Here is a 19432-nt window from a genome sequence, read left to right as displayed (position 1 = left end):
TTGGAACCTGCTAGACTCCTCCCCAAGTCAATCATTTCAAACCCATGCTTAGGACATGTGATCTAAGTAAGAGTGTTTTATATGATCTGTAAATTATGTAGTTGAAAAATCTCACAAAAGAATAAAAACAAAAATCACAGGTAGTCCCACACTTTAAATCCCAATTATAAAATGGAATAAAGTTATACAAAATCAGGACTTATCCCAGAAAATCTGGGATATGTGATGGCTGCTGGCATGGTAGGAAGAATAATGGAGTCCAAAGAGTTAAGTTCCAGAATTGTTTGCTGTGTGATCATGGACAAATCCTTTGCCTGCTCTGGGCCTTGGTCTCCTTATGTGTACAATGAGACGTTTTTATCTGAGTGATGGCATTCAACTTAGATGGCATGTGGTTCTATGGCTCTGGGCCAATCAGAGATTCCCATATTTGACCCTTTCTCAGTGAGCATGACCAGAATTTAAGTCTACATTCCAGTCAGCACAAGGAAGTCCCATTGTGAGGTTTTAGTGGCCCAGAAGGTTCCCCTAAGGGACAGTTCCTGGCTCTGAAAATCACTTGCTATGAGAGTTTGCCCATCCAGGAACTCTCCATGAGCCAGGAGGCTGCTGGGGAATCCCTTGCCACTCAGATGATCCCAGGACCCAAACACAATTCAAGGCCCAGTGTCTCCAATGGAGTCTTTTCTAGACTCAGCCAGGCTCGGAGCTCATCAGGCAGTCAGGAGGGAGCTCTTCTCCAATGTGAGGTTGGCACAGGCTTAGAGAAGAGGGTGCTTGTAGGGGCCCACCATCCCCCGCTGCCCTCAGCACTCCACCCACTCCCCCATGAGGGCACCAGGTCCTGGCAGGAGACTGGCCCCGCAGTCCCCAAGCTGTTTGTCCAGCTGTCCTCGCATCCCCAGACCACAGGACTCTTATGTATCTTGGCCTGGAGAATGTTGTCAGGCATCTGGACACCCACTGGGTCCCAGCCCAGAACCAACAACGGGTGGGAGGGGGAAGGCTGGGCTGAGTTACATACCTTTCTGGGCCTCCCCTTTTCTCTTTTGTACATATGAGCCCAGATAATTTCCAAAACCCTTTGGGCTGGGCAGTCTACACCTCAACAGCAGCAGTTCAGAAGACAGCTTTGAAGTTAGACAGAATGGGTTTGAACCGATCAAAGATTTCATGGATCTCAGAGTCCTGATGAATGATAAATACCCTCCCAGCTTCATGCACAAGGCTGTAGTTTGCATAAACTGCACAACATTAACAGGGCATCTCGACTTCTAACAAGAGAAGTTGGACATCAAACTACATCCCTTCAACAGCAAGACTTGGAGATTTCTGCCCAGAAGAATTGAGAAACATCCTTTCTTCTCATGACCCTTGGCATCAGCTCATTTGTATAGGGCCTGGAGTGCTTTCTGTAAAATGATGGAACCCTAATCATCCATCGTGTTTAGACACATGCCAAGAGAATGATGAAGCTAGGTGGAGGGGCAGTCAGCAGGAGCCAGGTTACCTAGAGGGATAGTTAGAGACCCAAAATGGAAACATACCATAAAGGGCAAGGAAGAGTCCAGCATGGTAAGCCAAGCTCAACAGTCAAGTTAGGACATAGTGGAGAAGGGTGTTAGAGCAGACACAGGAAGATCAGTTTCCTGATTCAGCCACCCCAGTGGTGGAAGTGGCTGGGTGGGCCCAGGCTGGGAAAGAGCTGCAGGTCCTTGGAGGCCAGGCTATCCAGCTGTCCTCCAGCAGAACAAGGAGGAGGAGAATGTCTCTTCCTTGCCTTCCAAAACATTTTCTTCATTCAAATGAGATCCTGGGGGTTCTTTGAAATATTTTGATAAGAGTCATCTTTCCTTGGCCAAGCAGGTATAGGATTGATTACTATACACACAAACTCTGCAACATCTTTTTTTTTTCTTTTTTAATGAAGTCTCGCTCTGTCGCCCAGGCTGGAGTGTAGTGGCATGATCGTGGCTCACTGCAACCTCCACCTCCCAGGTTCGAGCAATTCTCCTGCCTCAGCCTCTTGGAGCAGCTGGGATTACAGGCACGCACCACCTAATTTTTGTATTTTTAGTAGAGACGGGATTTCACCATAGTAGTCAGGATGGTCTCGAACTCCTGACCTTGTGATCTGCCTGTCTCAGCCTCCCAAAGTGCTGGGATTACAGGCATGAGCCACCTCACCCAGCCTGCAACATCTTTTAAGGTAGTATTTCTCAATCTCAGCACCACTGACATTTGGGGGTCTAGATAATTCTTCACTGTGGGGGCCTGTCTTGTGCATTGCAGGATATTCAGCAGCATCCCTAACCTCTACCCTCTAAAAGCCAGTAGCACCACCACCATCCCGAGTCATGACAACCAAAAATATCTCCAGACATTGCCAAGTGTCCTCTGGGGGGCAAAATCACTGCCAGTCAAAAATCACTGTTCTTAGGATAAGATGTACTTAGGCACATTTTCATTCTAAAATCAATGTGATAGTCTCACCTTTTCACCAGAAACAAATAAGAAGAGCCAGTAACCACTGAATTACAGGGCATCTGAGCTACTTTAAGCTTCTTACCTATATTAGTTCATTTAATGCTCCAAAAATTCAAGGCAGCCAACATAGCTATTATCCCCATCTTGCAAATGAGGACACTGAGGTACAGAGGAGTTTAGTCACTTGCCCCTGGTTCCACAGCCAGTAAGTGTGGAGTGAGGGCGTGGGGTCCAAGTAGACTGACTCCAGAGTCCATGTTTTATATAATATGACTTGCATAAGTTAATAACAAGAAGCTGCCATCTACTCTTTCTCTCAGTGTCCTCAATCTGGGATCCAACCAACTGGATCCCATGGAAACCCATCCAATCAGAGCTCCACTTCCCTGATCACATGTAACTCAGGAGCCAAAACTCTGTTGGAGGAATTCACGTGATTGTCTTAGAGTTGTGGCTAAAAAAACAGTGAGTTCGTGCTCATTGTTTTAAAAAATAACACTATGGCTGGGCGCGGTGGGTCACTCCTGTAATCTCAGTCATTTGGAAGGCTGAGGCAGGTGGATTGCTTGAGCCCAGGAGTTCAAGACCAGCCTGGGCAACATGGCAAAACCACATCTCTTAAAAATAAATAAATAAATACATGTGTGCTGGTGCACACATGTAGTTCTAGCTACTCAGGAGGCTGAACTGGGAAGATCATCTGAGCCCAGGGAGGTCAAGGCTGCAGTGTGCCAAGATTGTGCCACTACACTCCAGGCTGGATGACACAGTGAGACCCTATCTCAAAAATAAATTAAAGGGGCCAGGCATGGTGCCTCACGCCTATAATCCCAGCACTTTGGGAGGCTGAGGCGGGCAGATCACCTGAAGTCAGGAGTTCGAGACCAGCCTGGCCAACATGGTGAAACCCCATCTCTACTAAAAATAACAAAAATTAGCCAGGCGTGGTAGCACATGCCCATAATCCCAGCTACTCGGGAGGCTGAGGCATGAGAATCACTTGAACCTGGGAGGCAGAGGTTGCAGTGAGCTGAGATTGCACCATTGCACTCCAGCCTGGGCAACAGAGTGAGACTGTGTCTCAAAAAGAAAGAAAAGAGAAGAGAAGAGCGGAGGGGAGGGGAGGGGATGGGAGGGGAGGTGACAAAGGAGGGGAGGGGAGGAGAGGGGAGAAAAGCAGAAAAGAAGAAAAGAAAAGAAAAAAAAGAAAGAAGGGGAGGTGAAGGAGGGGAGGGAAGGGGAGAAGAGAAGAAAACAAGAAAAGAAGAAAAGAAAAGAAAAAAGACACTATGGACAGAAGACAATATGACTAAGGGAAAAATCTGACCCTTGGAAGGGTCAGAAGAATCACTGGAAGAATCACCCGACATTGTGTATGATGTCGGTCTTAGGTCCCACTCCAAGGGCAGCCTCTGACTTCTGTTGTTTCTTCCAAATGAACAAACCCATGGTTCTATAAGATGTGAGCTGTCCCCAGAAGAACAAAGACTAGGGTTGTCACATTTAGCAAATAAGGATACAGGGTGCCCAGTCAAATTTGCACTCCAAATCAATTAAGAATTGCTTAGTGTAAGTATGTCCCATGCAATATTAGAGACATACTCATACTTTTAAAAACTCTTCATTGACCTAAAATGCAAATTTGACTGGGCACCCTGTAATTTCCCTGGCAACCCTTCCCAAAGGCAGACTATTTGGATCTCATCCACTAAAAAGGGCAGAAACTCCTCAAGAGGCCACCACACTTCCCAGAGCCCAGTCTCCTTCCTAAAAGGAAGACAAATAGATCCAACAGATCCCACTCTGGCCCCCCCGCCCCCAGATGCCCCCCCAGTACACCCCTCTCCCCGCTCCTACTTCAGTCCACCCTCTCCTGCCCTTTATAACCACTTGGAGAAATTCCACTGACACAAGGAATCCTTGGAGGGTTAATCCTTCTGATACCAAGTCACACTTTAACTCATTCCCTCCAGGCCAAGGATTAAAAACTGCCCATGCAAGGGTCAGGTCTCCAGCAGACCCTGAAAGCTGAGCTGCCCTGACCCCCAAAGTGAGGAGAAGCTGCAAGGGAAAAGGGAGGGACAGATCAGGGAGACCGGGGAAGAAGGAGGAGCAGCCAAGGAGGCTGCTGTCCCCCCACAGAGCAGCTCGGACTCAGCTCCTGGAGCAACCCAGCTGCGGAGGCAACGGCAGTGCTGCTCCTCCAGCGAAGGACGGCAGACAGGCAGAGAGACAGAGGTCCTGGGACTGGAAGGCCTCAGCCCCCAGCCGCTGGGCTGGGCCTGGCCCAATGGCCTTTAATGACCTCCTGCAGCAGGTGGGGGGTGTCGGCCGCTTCCAGCAGATCCAGGTCACCCTGGTGGTCCTCCCCCTGCTCCTGATGGCTTCTCACAACACCCTGCAGAACTTCACTGCTGCCATCCCTACCCACCACTGCCGCCCGCCTGCCGATGCCAACCTCAGCAAGAACGGGGGGCTGGAGGTCTGGCTGCCCCGGGACAGGAAGGGGCAGCCTGAGTCCTGCCTCCGCTTCACCTCCCCACAGTGGGGACTGCCCTTTCCCAATGGCACAGAAGCCAATGGCACAGGGGCCACAGAGCCCTGCACCGATGGCTGGATCTATGACAACAGCACCTTCCCATCTACCATCGTGACTGAGGTGAGCACCTGGGCTCCCCATCCAGGGGCCAAGATAGGAAGATGGGGGCCTTTGTTAAAAAAAAAAATGTACATGGAGAAATTAACTGCTGAGTTTTTAACTGCTGAGTTAAAAAGAAAAATGCTCTCAGCTGTCAGGACCAGAGAGGCAAAGGGCAAAGTGCTGGAGGAAGAGGGTGACATGGACCCCAGAGGACCAGCTGAAGCGGGGGAAGGGGATTCTCTGAAGCCGGGCTCATCTCTGCCTGACCCTTGCTCCTCTCCCCACAGTGGGACCTCGTGTGCTCTCACAGGGCCTTACGCCAGCTGGCCCAGTCCTTGTACATGGTGGGGGTGCTGCTCGGAGCCATGGTGTTCGGCTACCTTGCAGACAGGTCAGTCCTGGGTAGAGTCAAGAGGCGGGGCTGGGGTTAGGGGCTCAGCTGGGCTCAGGGTGTCTAGGTGGGAGCTTGGCATTGCCAGCTGGGGCTGGTTTGAGGATCTACAGCACCAGCCTCATACTTCAGAGGTCCTCAAAAGACCCCAGCCCAGGCATCGTCCAGGGCGAGCCCTCCTCTCCTGGCTCAGCCTGACCCCCATCACTCTCCAGGGCCCTGCTACAGGTCTCCCCTCCTCCCACAGGCTAGGCCGCCGGAAGGTACTGATCTTGAACTACCTGCAGACAGCTGTGTCAGGGACCTGCGCAGCCTTCGCACCCAACTTCCCCATATACTGCGCCTTCCGGCTTCTCTCGGGCATGTCTCTGGCTGGCATCTCCCTCAACTGCATGACACTGAGTGAGAGATGCTTACCGGCCCACTCCCCTCCGGCCACCCAGCCCAGCAACCCCTTTCCAGCCTCCCCTCCCAGCCTGCCCCTCCTGAGCCCTGCCTGCCCTCCAGCCTCTCTCGGGTCTCACCTTCCTGCCAATAGAACAACCTTTTCTCAGGCTCATGCCACCCGGACCCCTCATTTAAAAACAGGATTGCAGGCCAGGCGCGGTGGCTCATGCCTGTAATCCCAGCACTTTGGGAGGCCGAGGCGGACAGATCACGAGGTCAGGAGATCGAGACCAACCTGGCTAACACGGTGAAACCCCATCTCTACTAAAAATACAAAAAATTAGCCGGGTGTGGTGGTGGGCTCCTGTAGCCCCAGCTACTCGGGAGGCTGAGGCAGGAGAATGACATGAACCCGGGAGGCGGAGCTTGCAGTGAGCGGAGATTTCACCACTGCACTCCAGCCTGGGCGACACAGCGAGACTCTGTCTCAAAAAAAAAAAAAAAGCAGGATTGCAAACTCCACTGTTAGAGCCAGCAGATCACGTAAAAGGGCCAGGTGCAGGAGGCATTAGGGAATGGTGAGAACTGTATTCAAAGGAGAGACACATTCATCCAGAGACACCACAGGCACACAGCTGCTCCAGGCAGGAGATCCTAGGGCTGTCATAGCTTCCCCCTCCTCTTTGATTAATGTAAAATATCCCAATTTTTTTTCATGTTTGCAATTAACTCTAATAATAAACATAGGATGAGGCAGCATCGTGCAGACGAGACACATTTGTGGACTGATTGTGGTCTCTCCATGGGCCACTGATGTGCATCCTCTGATGGATCAACCCCCCCTTACCCCATGTTTCCCAAATGAGGAATCCGAGGCCAAGAAGAAGGGAAAGGATTTACCCAAGGGCATTCCTCAACCACAGAAGGGAATCCAAGGATTTGGGATTCTCTGGACGAGAGGAATTAACCAGGACTGGGCTAGAGCCTGGGCAAGACACCTAAGAAATCCAACCCCCAAGTCCAGCCTAAGTATCCAAGTCCCTGTCCCAGCAGCCCAATGGGGAGCCCACCTGTATAGGAGGTAGGCCTCTCCAGACCATACCAGAGAGGTGGTCCCACTCCTACTTCAAGACTCCAGGATGGAGAAAAGCCACTGCCTCCTCCAAGATGCTCTGGCCAGTGAGAGTGGAATCCAGCCCATAGCTGAAGAAGACCAGAGGAGTGGTTGCTGTTGAAGACAGACCAAGTGGCCAGAGGTGCTCTCAATGGAGAAGGAACTCTAGCCAGGAGAATAGGTTGAGGAGGAGCAGAAAAAAAAAAAAAAAAATCAAGAGTGTGGAGGGGGCAGTTCCCAGATATTCTGAACCAGCTCCTCATCCATACCTCCACTGAAATTCCCCCACTCCCATCACCCTGGCACTCAACTTACTTGATGCATTTTCCACTGAGCCTTGGGACAGACCAAGGTTTAGAGGGAGGGAGGGGTCTTTACTAGCCCAGCAGCCCAGGTAGTTGCAGCATCCTGTCTTAACCCTCTTTCCAGATGTGGAGTGGATGCCCATCCACACACGGGCCTGCGTGGGCACCTTGATTGGCTATGTCTACAGCCTGGGCCAGTTCCTCCTGGCCGGTGTGGCCTACGCTGTGCCCCAATGGCGCCACCTGCAGCTACTGACCTCTGCACCTTTTTTTGCCTTCTTCATCTACTCCTGGTGCGTGGGGCCTAGGGTTGGAGGTGGTTGTCACAGGAGCCCAGAGGCTGCAAGGGACAGGACATCTCCCAGAGCTCAGCACACATCCCATCCCACAAATGTAGAGAAGGTCAAACCCAGTCCAATGCCTCTGTGTGACAGATAGGGAAACCAAGGCTGTGGGGAGAAGGCTTTGCCCCAGGATATCCAATTCTCTGGCTTCCCCCACTCAGTTCTTCAGCCTGCCTGCTCTGCTCCCCCTACCAGCAACCAAGAGCTGAGCTTCTGGATTGGGGAATATGTCATTACCAAGCTGGGCACTGCCTCGTGGTCCTAGAGAGAGGGATTTGGCAAGGCCCCTGGGTTCCCAACCTTAAATAAAATCCCATCGCAGGCCCCTAGAAAGCCCAGCCCCAGCCCCCCACCCAGCTGACTGGAACTGAAGCCATGCTGACACCCACCCCCATCCCCGCTCCCAGGTTCTTCATCGAGTCAGCCCGCTGGCACTCCTCCTCCGGGAGGCTGGACCTCACCCTGAGGGCCCTGCAGAGAGTTGCCCGGATCAATGGGAAGCGGGAAGAAGGAGCCAAGTTGAGTATGGAGGTGAGATCCCCTGAGACTTCCCATGATAACCTCCCAGGGCTTCACCCCCAAACCCCAAACCCAGGACCCAGGGCCCAGGGAACTCCTCTGAGTAAGGGATTAGGCTGGGAGGAGATCCTTGGGAGGATCCCAGGCCCTGAGCTCTGCTGGTCCCAGCAGGTACTCCGGGCCAGTCTGCAGAAGGAGCTGACCATGGGCAAAGGCCAGGCATCGGCCATGGAGCTGCTGCGCTGCCCCACCCTCCGCCACCTCTTCCTCCGCCTCTCCATGCTGTGGTAGGCCCAGAAAGACAGACAGACTGAGACAAAAGGCTGCCTGGGGCGGGAGGAGACACAATGGGTGAAAGAGGCCAGACAAGAGGGCAGGAAGGTCAGCAGACCTGCTATGAGAAGCAGTAACCCCACACTAGGGATCATCCTCAGGAACCAGATGCCCCCTAGCCTCGACTCAGTCCCAGTCTCCACACGGGACACCAGTCTCCCCATCTCGTCCTTTCACTAGCCCTGTTCCAATGTGGAGACACCTCATCAGGACCAGTGGGCTCCAGAGTCAATAGACTTACATCATGAAGGCAGAGACCAGTCTGGCTTGCAAAATATTCACAGATTTTACTGGCCTGATGGTGCCTGCCAGAAACACAGGCACAGGCAACAAGATGACTAAAACTCATCTCCAAAGAACACTTTGGCCAAGGCCAAAGAAAATCTTCCTTTCCCTTTGCAACACTCCCCATTATCCTTCCTTCCCATCACCATAGCAATCCCATGACAGTTAAGGGAAACATAATCAGAAGGAACAATCCTGCCAATGAATTATTTGCTTCCAATTTGGGATTTATTCTCAGTCATGGGCTCTAGCCAATAATCTTGAGCTTCGTTTTTTGGGCTCTTGACATCTTAAAAAGCACAACACTCATCCCAGGACCATGGACAGGTCCCAGAAGGCTCTGTACTCTCCCAGCTGCCTTGGCCCTGAAGATGGCTTGGATATGTACCTGCCCTCCCTCAGCCCAGCATCAATTGATAAGATGAGAACTAAACCTATGTAAATCCTACGTAGCAACTAAGTGAAAATTCCCCCAATTAACTGGAACCCTAGTTATCAGAAGATTGGGAAATTTGGAGTACTAGAGGACTACCTCAATACTTAAACTCTGCAGTTTAATTATATGGTTAAATGAAGAAATATTAGCCAAGGCAGATTCCAGCTCCTTAAGCAGGGTACCCAATGCAGTTCCCCCACTGTTTTGAAAGAGCACCCCACTTTAAGCCTTCCTAACAAACTCCATACCCCTCTCTTCTCTCTGCTAGGTTTGCCACTAGCTTTGCATACTATGGGCTGGTCATGGACCTGCAGGGCTTTGGAGTCAGCATCTACCTAATCCAGGTGATCTTTGGTGCCGTGGACCTGCCTGCCAAGCTTGTGGGCTTCCTTATCATCAACTCCCTGGGTCGCCGGCCTGCCCAGATGGCTGCACTGCTGCTGGCAGGCATCTGCATCCTGCTCAATGGGGTGATACCCCAGGGTGAGCACCCACAAGCACCTTGGCCCCTTCTCCTCAGCCCCATCCCCACACATAACCCAACCTCTCAGAAGGGAGGGGGCCAATTCCTCCTAGCCTCCACTCCCAAGCTCCTGCTATCCCCCCTTCTTTCTCTCTAGACCAGTCCATTGTCCGAACCTCTCTTGCTGTGCTGGGGAAGGGTTGTCTGGCTGCCTCCTTCAACTGCATCTTCCTGTACACTGGGGAACTGTATCCCACAATGATCCGGTGAGTGGGAGCCTAATGGGAGAATGACAGCCTTTCCCTGGAGAAAGACATTCTCCTGTGCACAGGTCGGACCCCAGAGCTAAATCAAGTACATCCCAGCCCAAAGGCCCCTCCCAACACTCATCATTGCAAGGCACATAGTAGCCACTGAGTACACACCTCATGGCCTATCTAACACAGGTGTTACTGTCCTCTAAGCCCTTATCGGACCCTAGAAGATCTCAAAAGTAGCCACCAACTGGGGCAGGGTAAGGAACCAGGAAGACACATCTCAGAGGGAACAAATTGAAGTCCTCCTTTAATCTCCAAACCACAAATTAGAAGCTGCCACCAAATCTAAATTCCATTTATAAACCAAGTGATATACCTGAAAGCAAAGACCACAAACATGAAAGCAATTTCCTATCTCAAGATTCACTCCTGATAATATCCCAGCAGTAGGAATAAATATAGTATTGCTTATTTGAGTCCTAAGATGGGGGGCAGTATTTTTGCATTAAGAAACAAGAATGGGGGCCCAGCATGGTGGCTCATGCCTGTAATCCCAGCACCTTGGGAGGCCGAGGCAGGCGGATCACGAGGTCAGGAGATCGAGACCATCCTGGCTAACAAGGTGAAACCCTGTCTGTACTAAAAATACAAAAATTAGCTAGGCGTGGTGGCAGGCGCCTGTAGTCCCAGCTACTTGGGAGGCTGAGGCAGGAGAATGTCGTGAACCCGGGAGGCGGAGCTTGCAGTGAGCCGAGATTGTGCCACTGCACTCCAGCCTGGGTGACAGAGCAAGACTCTGTCTCAAAAAAAAAAGAGATCAAGACCATCCTGCAAGACCATCCTGGCTAACCAACATGGTGAAACTCTGTCTGTACTAAAAATACAAAAATTAGCCGGGCATAGTGGCACACGACTGTAGTCCCAGCTACTTGGGAGACTGAGGCAGGAGAATCGCTTGATCCCAGGAGGCGGAGATTGCAGTAAGCCGAGATCGTGCCACTGCACTCCAGCCCTGGCAACAGAGCGAGACTCCATCTCAAAAAAAATAAAATAAAATAAAATAAAATAAACAAGAATTGGGTGCAAAATTTACATGAGATGTCAAAGAAATGTCAGGCTTCCCTGGGCTACTTGGAGTGGGCCTGTAAGGTCCGCAGAATGGAACCCTGAGGGTCATGGTCCTGTGCCCTTACCAGATTTCAGATGAAAGAGCAATAATCCGAAGCACTCACTATGTACCAGGCAGTGTCTTAAACTTTTCACAAATATTAATTCATTTAATCTGCATAACAAGCCATTGTGGTAGGCACTATCATTATTCCCATTTACAAACGTGAAAGCTGAGGCAAAGAGAGGTTAAGTGACTTCTCCAAGATCACACAGCTAACAAATGGTGAAGCATGCATTTGAACCCCAAGCAGTATGTCTCCTGAGTCAATGTTTTTAACCTCTTCTCTCATGAAGAATGTTCTTAACATGCAGATTCCAGCTCCCTCCCCCTAGGGATTCTAATCCAATAGGTATATGCTGGCTTGTTGCAACTATAACACAATTCCTCCAGGTGATCTGAGAACCATAGGTGTAACACAACTGAATCATTTGACAGCTGCAGAAACTGAAGCCCAGGGAGGGAAAGGGGCTTGCCCAAAGTCACACAGCAAGGGCAGAGGCAAAATTCAATCTTAAGTCTCCTTATTCTCTGGCCAGAACCCTTTCCAACTTCTCTTTTTAAAAAGATTACCAACAGCTGTGGTGGGGGAGGACCATTTGAGCCCAGGAGTTTAAGACCAGCCCTGGCAACACAGATATCCTATCTCTACAAAAAAAAAAAAAAAAAAAAAAAAAAAAAAAAAAAACGCCAAATTGGTTTGCTAATCAAATGGGGAACAGAGGAGGTACCGGGAGTGTCCTGGGGCCTGAGCCTGAGCTGCCACCCTCCAAATGGGACCAGCATCTGGGCATTCATGCCAGAACTCTAACCAACACCCATCCGCTGTGGGCCCTGCAGGCAGACAGGCATGGGAATGGGCAGCACCATGGCCCGAGTGGGCAGCATCGTGAGCCCACTGGTGAGCATGACTGCCGAGCTCTACCCCTCCATGCCTCTCTTCATCTACGGTGCTGTTCCCGTGGCCGCCAGCGCTGTCACTGTCCTCCTGCCAGAGACCCTGGGCCAGCCACTGCCGGACACGGTGCAGGACCTGGAGAGCAGGTGGGCCCCCACTCAGAAAGAAGCAGGGATATATCCCAGGTCACACATGCAGGGTGGGGTGGCATTGAGACTCAAGCCTAGGCTTCCTCTTCTAGCCCAAAGCCCTTTGTCCCCAATTGCCTGAGCTTCTCCTAGAATCCTTCCTGGGGATCCCAGCTCCAGGGAGCAGTAGGTATTTGGGGCAGAGAGCAGGTGTCCAGGCACAGCTAAGTGGAGACCCCCTGGGATCCTCCATATCCCAGCCCTGGCCTGGAGGCTGCATACCCAGAGTGCCATTCTTCTGCCGCCCTGCAGGAAAGGGAAACAGACACGACAGCAACAAGAGCACCAGAAGTATATGGTCCCACTGCAGGCCTCAGCACAGGAGAAGAATGGACTCTGAGGACTGAGAAGGGGCCTTACAGAACCCTAAAGGGAGGGAAGGTCCTACAGGTCTCCGGCCACCCACACAAGGAGGAGGAAGAGGAAATGGTGACCCAAGTGTGGGGGCTGTGATTCAGGAAAGCACCTTCCCAGGGGTCCACCTCCCTTTATAAACCCCACCAGAACCACATCATTAAAAGGTTTGACTGCGCACCATCTCTCCGTGTCTCTCTTGTCTCAAATGGAATGGCCATTCCATTTTAGTCAGCTTCCAGCCCAAGAGGCCATACAGTCCCCTCCCATCCATTCCATCCCCAGGACTTTACAAACCATCCCAGAAAATTAGAAAAGACTCTTGCCTTTGCCCCTCTCTATCCCTCCCTCGTCCCTCCCCCATCCTCTAACCTATTCAAATATTTCTGTGAGATTTAGCTAAATATTTAATGCTCCTCCCTTCCCTGTCAGGCTAGAAATTGACAAGCACTGAAATGACAGGCTGAAGTGAAAACAGCCAATCAGAGGCTTTGTTTCAAGCTCCCCCCACTCTGTGAGAGCAGGTGGAAACCTCTGACAGCAAAGGAGAAGAAAAAGGACAACAGCTGGCCAGGGGTGGTGGCTCACACCTGTAATCCCAGCATGTTGGGAGGCCGAGGTGGGTGGATCACTTGAGCCAGGAGTTCAAGACCAGCCTGGGCAACATAGTGAGACACTGCCTCCATTTAAAAAAAAAAAAAAAAGGCCGGGCGCAGTGGCTCACACTTGTAATCCCAGCACTTTGGGAGGCCAAGGCTGGCGGATCACAAGGTCAGGAGATCGAGACCACGGTGAAACCCCGTCTCTACTAAAAATACAAAAAAATTAGCCGGGCGTGGTGGTGGGCGCCTGTAGTCCCAGCTACTTGGAGAGGCTGAGGCAGGAGAATGGCGTGAACCCAGGAGGCGGAGCTTGCAGTGAGCCGAGATCGCGCCACTGCACTCCAGCCTGGATGACAGAGCGAGACTCCGTCTCAAAAAAAAAAAAAAAAAAAAAGACAACAGCTGTGACTTCAGGATGTTGGCCCCTCTAGCAGCATGGTCAGGATGATGGAATTTTTAGATTCCAGCAGGGTCTGGACTGAAAACCCACTCTAGATTAGCCTGCTAGCTAACCTAATCCTGCCTGCTGCACTACCTGAGCTTTCTTGGTTGTTCTGCCTCCTGTGGGCTCTGGGGCTGGTGGAGGGAAGAGAATAGGGAAGGGGGAGTGGGGAACATACCCAGCGAGACCCAGCACGACCCAGCACTGAGTGCTAACTATGTGCCAGGCACTGTCCTAAGCCATTTGCCTATATTAACTCATTTACTCCTCCTGGTAACCCTTGGAGATTACTACAATTATTCCCTATTTTACAGATAAGAAAATCAAGACACAGAGAGGTTAAGTAACCTGTCCAGTTCACACAGCTGGTAAATTGTGGAGTCAGGATTAGAATCCAGACAATCTGGCACCAGGATATGTGTGCCTGACCCCTCTGCTGCCAAGAGCTGTGAGGCACTGAAACTTTAGCCTCTTTCACCCCCAGGACCCAGCTTCTCCTCCTTCCTTCTGGGCTGAAAAGAAAAAGACTGAAAAGAAGGGGAGGAAGGGAGATGATCATGGGAAGAACCATGTGAAAGGGGTTGGGGGGAAGGCAATTTAAGGGTTACAGTCAGGAAAAGACCAGGACGTCCAGCATGTGTGTCCTCAAAGGAGCTCACTTAAGGGAAGCCTGGGGCAGCCTGAGAAGGGCAGCCCGAGAAATGCAGCCCTGTTCACACCTACAGGTGGCAGGAGTGAGGCCTGCTGCGCCCTGCCATAAATGCTCGCTGGCACACTGCCTGGAACCCTATCCCCAGCAGCCAGCCTGGCCCCCGAGCCAGCCCCTTATCCCCCGGGGGAAAGTCCACATTCATTCCTTGAGCTGAACACACTGCCTTCCAGGTGGGACCCCAGGGGTTCGGGTTGACTTAGGGCAATCTGGAAAGAGGGGTTGGCCTGAAGATCCCCTGAAAAAATACCACACGGCCCGGGGAGATCTCACAGCAACTCAGACAACAGGACTCTCAGGGCAAATCTGGGCACAGCAGAAATCACCACAACCCACCTCACCTCCTGGAACATCTGGAGCCTTGGTGTTCCCCCTTGGTGCTGAAACTCCTCATGCTCCCATTGGTTGCTTGAGGGTCACCAGCCCCACTCATCCTGCAGTTTCTCAGGCAGCACTGCCCTCATGGCTGACCCTCGCGGAGCGTCTGGACTGAGACTGGGAGACGAGACACATGGATTTAGCCCTGCTTCTGCAGATCTGGGGTTTTGAGACCAGTGACTTGGCCTACCACTGGCTCCAGACCCTGCCAGCAACTCTGACATGCCTGGCTCCTCCTGCAAATCTCTCATCTCTGTGCTCAGATCACCTGGTATCTGCAGATACCTCAGCAAGGATGCCCAGAGCCAGCCATAGCCTGCCCCAGCTGCACCCCAACTGGTACAAGTCCTGGGTGCTGATTCAGCCAGCTCAGACCATTCACACAGAATCCATTCCCCCAGCTCCTGGCCTGGGACTTCCTATACTCATCCTGTGCCCTTGACAAAAGAGAACCCTACCTTCCTCCCACTTCTAAGTCATCAGTAAGTGACTTCTGACCTTGCCTCCCCAAGGAATCAGCCCCAAACACAGGCTCAGATCCCATCCTCTAGCCTTGGCCCTGAGGCTGAGTTGGGACACTGTCATGCCCCACCACAGTGGCCTCAGATGCTCTCCCCATTTTTTTTTTTTTTCTGAGACAGTGTCTTGCTCTGTTGCCCAGGCTGGAGTGCAGTGACACGATCTCAGCTCACTGCAACCTTTGCCTCCCAGGTTCAAGCAATTCTCACTGCAATGTCAGCCTCCCAAGTAGCTGGAATTGTAGGTGCACACCACCACACCTGGCTAGTTTTTCTATTTTTAGTAGAAACAGGGTTTCATCATGTTAGCCAGGCTGGTCTTGAACTCCTGACTTGAAATGATCCTTTCGCCTCAGCCTCCCAAAGTGCTGAGATTACAGGCATGAGCCACTGCGCCCGGCCTATCTCCAGTTTTGACCACAGGTCCTATCCTCAGCCAGCTTGGCAGGGCCTTGTAGCCACCCTCAGTTTCCTGGCCAGGATGGCACACTCAGGAGGATCCTCAACTGCCTGGTCCTACAGAGTGCTCACCAGAAGCCACATTCTCAGGGCTCCATGCCATCATCCCAGGTCCCACCTTGACAGCCCCAGTTTCACACCACTCCAAGCCCCTCCCTTGGGCTCTTCTCTCCCCTTTCCCAGGAGTTTGCATGACCCATTTGGGTCATGTATAGAGCAGATGCCCAAATAGCTAAATTTCATATCATGTGGGAAGCTGAATAATGGTCCCCAAATATGCCCACATCCTAATCTCTGGAACCTGTATGTTACCTTACATGGTAAAAGGGATTTTGCAGTTGTGATTAAACTAAGGATTTTGAGATCAGGGGGTGGGTTATCCTGGATTATCTGGGTGGATCCGATGTGGTCACAACAGTACTTACAAGAGGAAGGCAGGAGATCGGAGTGAGTAGTAGATGAGACAACAGAAGCAAGAGGGTGGAGCGAAGCAAGAAGGGACCAAAAAGAATTTTTAAAAAATACATTCAAGTCAAAACAGAGACCATAAACCTCAATTCATTCAATAATTTATCATTCAAACCACTAAGTAAACGCATTTGGTGTTGCCAAAAAAAAAAAAAGAAGGAACCACCAGCCAAAGAATGCAAATAGCCTCTAAAAGGCAAGGAAATGGATTCTTCCCTAATGCCTGCAGAAGAAACGCAGCTGGGTCGATATATTGATTTTTTTTTTCTTTTTTTCTTTTTGAGGCGGAGTCTTGCTCTGTCATCCAGGCTGGAGTGCAGGGGCGCAATTTCGGCTCACTGCAACCTCCACCTCCTGGGTTCAAGCAATTATCCTGCCTCAGCCTCCCGAGTAGCTGGGATTACAGGCATGTATCACCATGCCCAGCTACTTTTTGTATTTTCTGTAGAGATGGGGTTTCGCCATGTTGGCCAGGCTGCCTCCTGAGTTCAAGTGATTCTCCCGCCTCAGCCTCCCAGATAGCTGGGACTCAGGTGTGCACCATCATGCCCCGCTAATTTTTGTATTTTTAGTAGAGACAGGGTTTCACCACGTTGGACAGGCTGGTCTCGAACTCCTGACCTCAGGTGATCTGCCTGCCTTGCCCTCCCAAAGTGCGAGAATTACAGGCGTGAGCTACCATGCCTCACCGATATATTGATTTTAGACATCTGGCCTCCAGAATTACAAGAGAACAAATCTGTGCTGTTTTAAGCCACTAAATTTGTGGCAGTTTGTTAACAACAGCAATATGAAACTGATATGCATCCCTTGCTCTTAGATTCCTCCAGGGAGGCCCCTGGAGATTTTCTTTTTCCCATGCACTATAATTTTTGTAGGGATGGGTTGTAATGTCTGGATCATCATGGGCCTCACCTCTTCCTATTGTCTTATAGCTTGTCGGATTCACAGAGTCTAAATTAGCCACTAGCCCTTGTAGACACTTAAGTTTGGGACTCCTAGACTGCTCTGTGCTACACTCCCACCACTACCATTCCTTATGTTTAAAAATTGTGAAAGGAAAATTGTGTCATAGGTGCAGGAAGCAAAAGGAAAACACTGACTGGGTAGACTCCATTGCCCCACTGCACCTCCTCTTTCAAGAAAACCATTTGGATGTTCTCTGAGATGTGACTGTCTCCATGTGGTTCATGTTGTAGTCATAGAACAGCGGAGGACTCTACTGCAAAAATGCTGTAGTAATGGCCGGGCGCAGTGGCTCATGCCTGTAATCCCAGCACTTTGGGAAGTTGAGGGGGGCGAATCACCTGAGGTCAGAAGTTCAAGACCAGCCTGGCCAACATGGCGAAACCCCATCTCTACTAAAAGTACAAAAATTAGCTGGGCGTGGTGGTGGTTGCCTGTAATCCCAGCTACTCAGGAGGCTGAGGCAGGAGAAGCTTGAACCTGGGAGGCGAAGGTTGCAGTGAGCCGAGATTGCGCCACTGCACTCCAGCCCCGGCAACAAGAGCGAGACTCCTCTCAAAAAAAAAAAAAAAAAAAATTCTGTAGTAATAAGCTAGATGAACTTGAGGCTCAGCTTTTCTGACCCATTCTAGTGAGGTCTGCTCCTCCTAAACCCCTCCCCCAATAGAATCCTGCACCCCAGTAGCAATAGTAAGTGCCATGTGAACCACACCCATAGAAGAGACCAAGCAGCCTGTAAGGGCTGAATGTAGGGTTTACATGTAGGTGGCAGACAACGTTGAGTCTGGATGGATATCCAGAACTGTGGCAGCCATCCTGTAACCCAGAGGGAAACCAGAGCATGGACTAAGGCAACCAATGAGGATATTATAATGGAAAGATGGAACTAATCTGGGGTTTGATGATTTAACCCCACCCATTTAATCAATACTGGTACCACCTACCTCTACTCTGATTGTTAAGGGTAACAATTTAAGTCCTCCTTATACTTTAAGCCAGTGTGAGTTCGTTTTTCTATGATTTGTGGTCAAAGATATCTTATATTTTTACAGCTTTATTGAAATACAACAGACAGACAATTAGTTGCTCAGGTGGTGGTGGTGGTGTTGGTATTGTTGAGACGGGCTCTTGCTCTTGGCCCCAGGCTGGAGTGCAGTGGTGCGATCACAGCTCACTGCAGCCTCAACCTTCTGGGCTCGAGCAATTATCCCACGTCAGCCTCCCGAATAGCTGGGACTACAGGCAAGGGCCACCACTCCTAGCTAATGTTTGTATTTTTTTTGAAGAAACAGGGTCTCCCTATGATACCAAGGCGGAGTCGCTCATATTTACAGTGTAAAATTGGATGCGTTTCGACACATGCATACATCCATGAAACCATCACTACAATCAAGACAATGAGCATATCCATCACCACCAAAAGTTTTCTCACGCTCCTTCTTCGTGTGAACATAGGTTTCTACTTCTCTTGAACCAGATTCTCTTGCTCAGATTGGTTTCATCTTTCCATTATATTATCCTTAAATATCAAGGAGTGGAATGGCTGAGTACTATGTAAGGTGTATGTTTAACTTTTTAAGAAATAGCCAAACAGCCGGGCATGGTGGCTCACACCTGTAATCCTAGTAACTCAAGAGGCTGAGGCAGGAGGACCCCTTGACCCCAAGAGTTCAAGACCAGCCTGGACAACATAGCAAGACCCTGTCTCTAAAAAATAAAAATAAATAAATAATTTTAAACCATGTTTTTAGTAGAGACAGGGTCTCGCCATGTTACCCAGGCTGATCTCAAACTCCTGGCCCCAAGTGCTGGGGTTATAGGCATGAGCTATCACACCAGCCAAAATTTTACAAAAAGAAATAGCCAAACAATTTTCTTAACATTTTATATTCCCATCGCTTCTCGGCCTTTTGGCTAAGATCAAGTGTAGTAACATTTTATATTCCCACCAGCAGTATATGAGAGATCCAGTTGTTCCACATCTTTGTCAAAACTTGGTATGATTGCTTTTTTTGTTGTTGTTTTTTGAGATGGAGTCTCTCTCTGTAGCCCAGGCTGGAGTGCAGTGGTGTGATCTCTGCTCACTGCAACCTCCACCTCTTGGATTCAAGCAATTATCTTGCCTCAGCCTCCTGAGTAGCTGGGATTACAGGTGTGTACCACCACACCCAGCTAATTTTTTTGATTTTTAGTAGAGATGAGGTTTTGCCATGTTGGCCAGGCTGATCTCGAACTCCTGACCTCAAGTGATCCACCTGCCCTGGCATCTCAAAGTGCTGGGATTACAGGCATGAGTCACCATGCCTGGTCTGATTGCTGT

The 19432-nt window shown here is 50.4% G+C and overlaps 1 protein-coding gene and 1 pseudogene across 1 annotated transcript; both read left to right on the top strand.

Annotated features, from left to right (window-relative positions):
• Nucleotides 1-4500: 4500 nt before the first annotated feature.
• On the top strand, nucleotides 4501-12753 carry SLC22A6 (solute carrier family 22 member 6). The gene is made up of 10 exons (XM_032153148.2): nucleotides 4501-5146; nucleotides 5416-5519; nucleotides 5767-5921; nucleotides 7450-7618; nucleotides 8077-8200; nucleotides 8360-8475; nucleotides 9511-9725; nucleotides 9863-9971; nucleotides 11971-12174; nucleotides 12469-12753. The coding sequence occupies exons 1-10, from the start codon at nucleotides 4778-4780 to the stop codon at nucleotides 12554-12556; spliced, it is 1653 nt and encodes a 550-aa protein (XP_032009039.1). The 5' UTR covers nucleotides 4501-4777; the 3' UTR covers nucleotides 12557-12753.
• Nucleotides 12754-19006: 6253 nt separating this feature from the next.
• On the top strand, nucleotides 19007-19157 carry LOC116470139 (U2 spliceosomal RNA; annotated as a pseudogene).
• The last annotated feature ends 275 nt before the right edge of the window (nucleotides 19158-19432 follow it).

This window comes from Hylobates moloch, unplaced genomic scaffold (assembly GCF_009828535.3).
Source record: "Hylobates moloch isolate HMO894 unplaced genomic scaffold, HMol_V3 SCAFFOLD_5, whole genome shotgun sequence".
Lineage (NCBI taxonomy): Eukaryota > Metazoa > Chordata > Mammalia > Primates > Hylobatidae > Hylobates > Hylobates moloch.
Note: the sequence above shows the minus strand (reverse complement) of the source record. Positions and strands in the feature narration are given on the sequence as shown.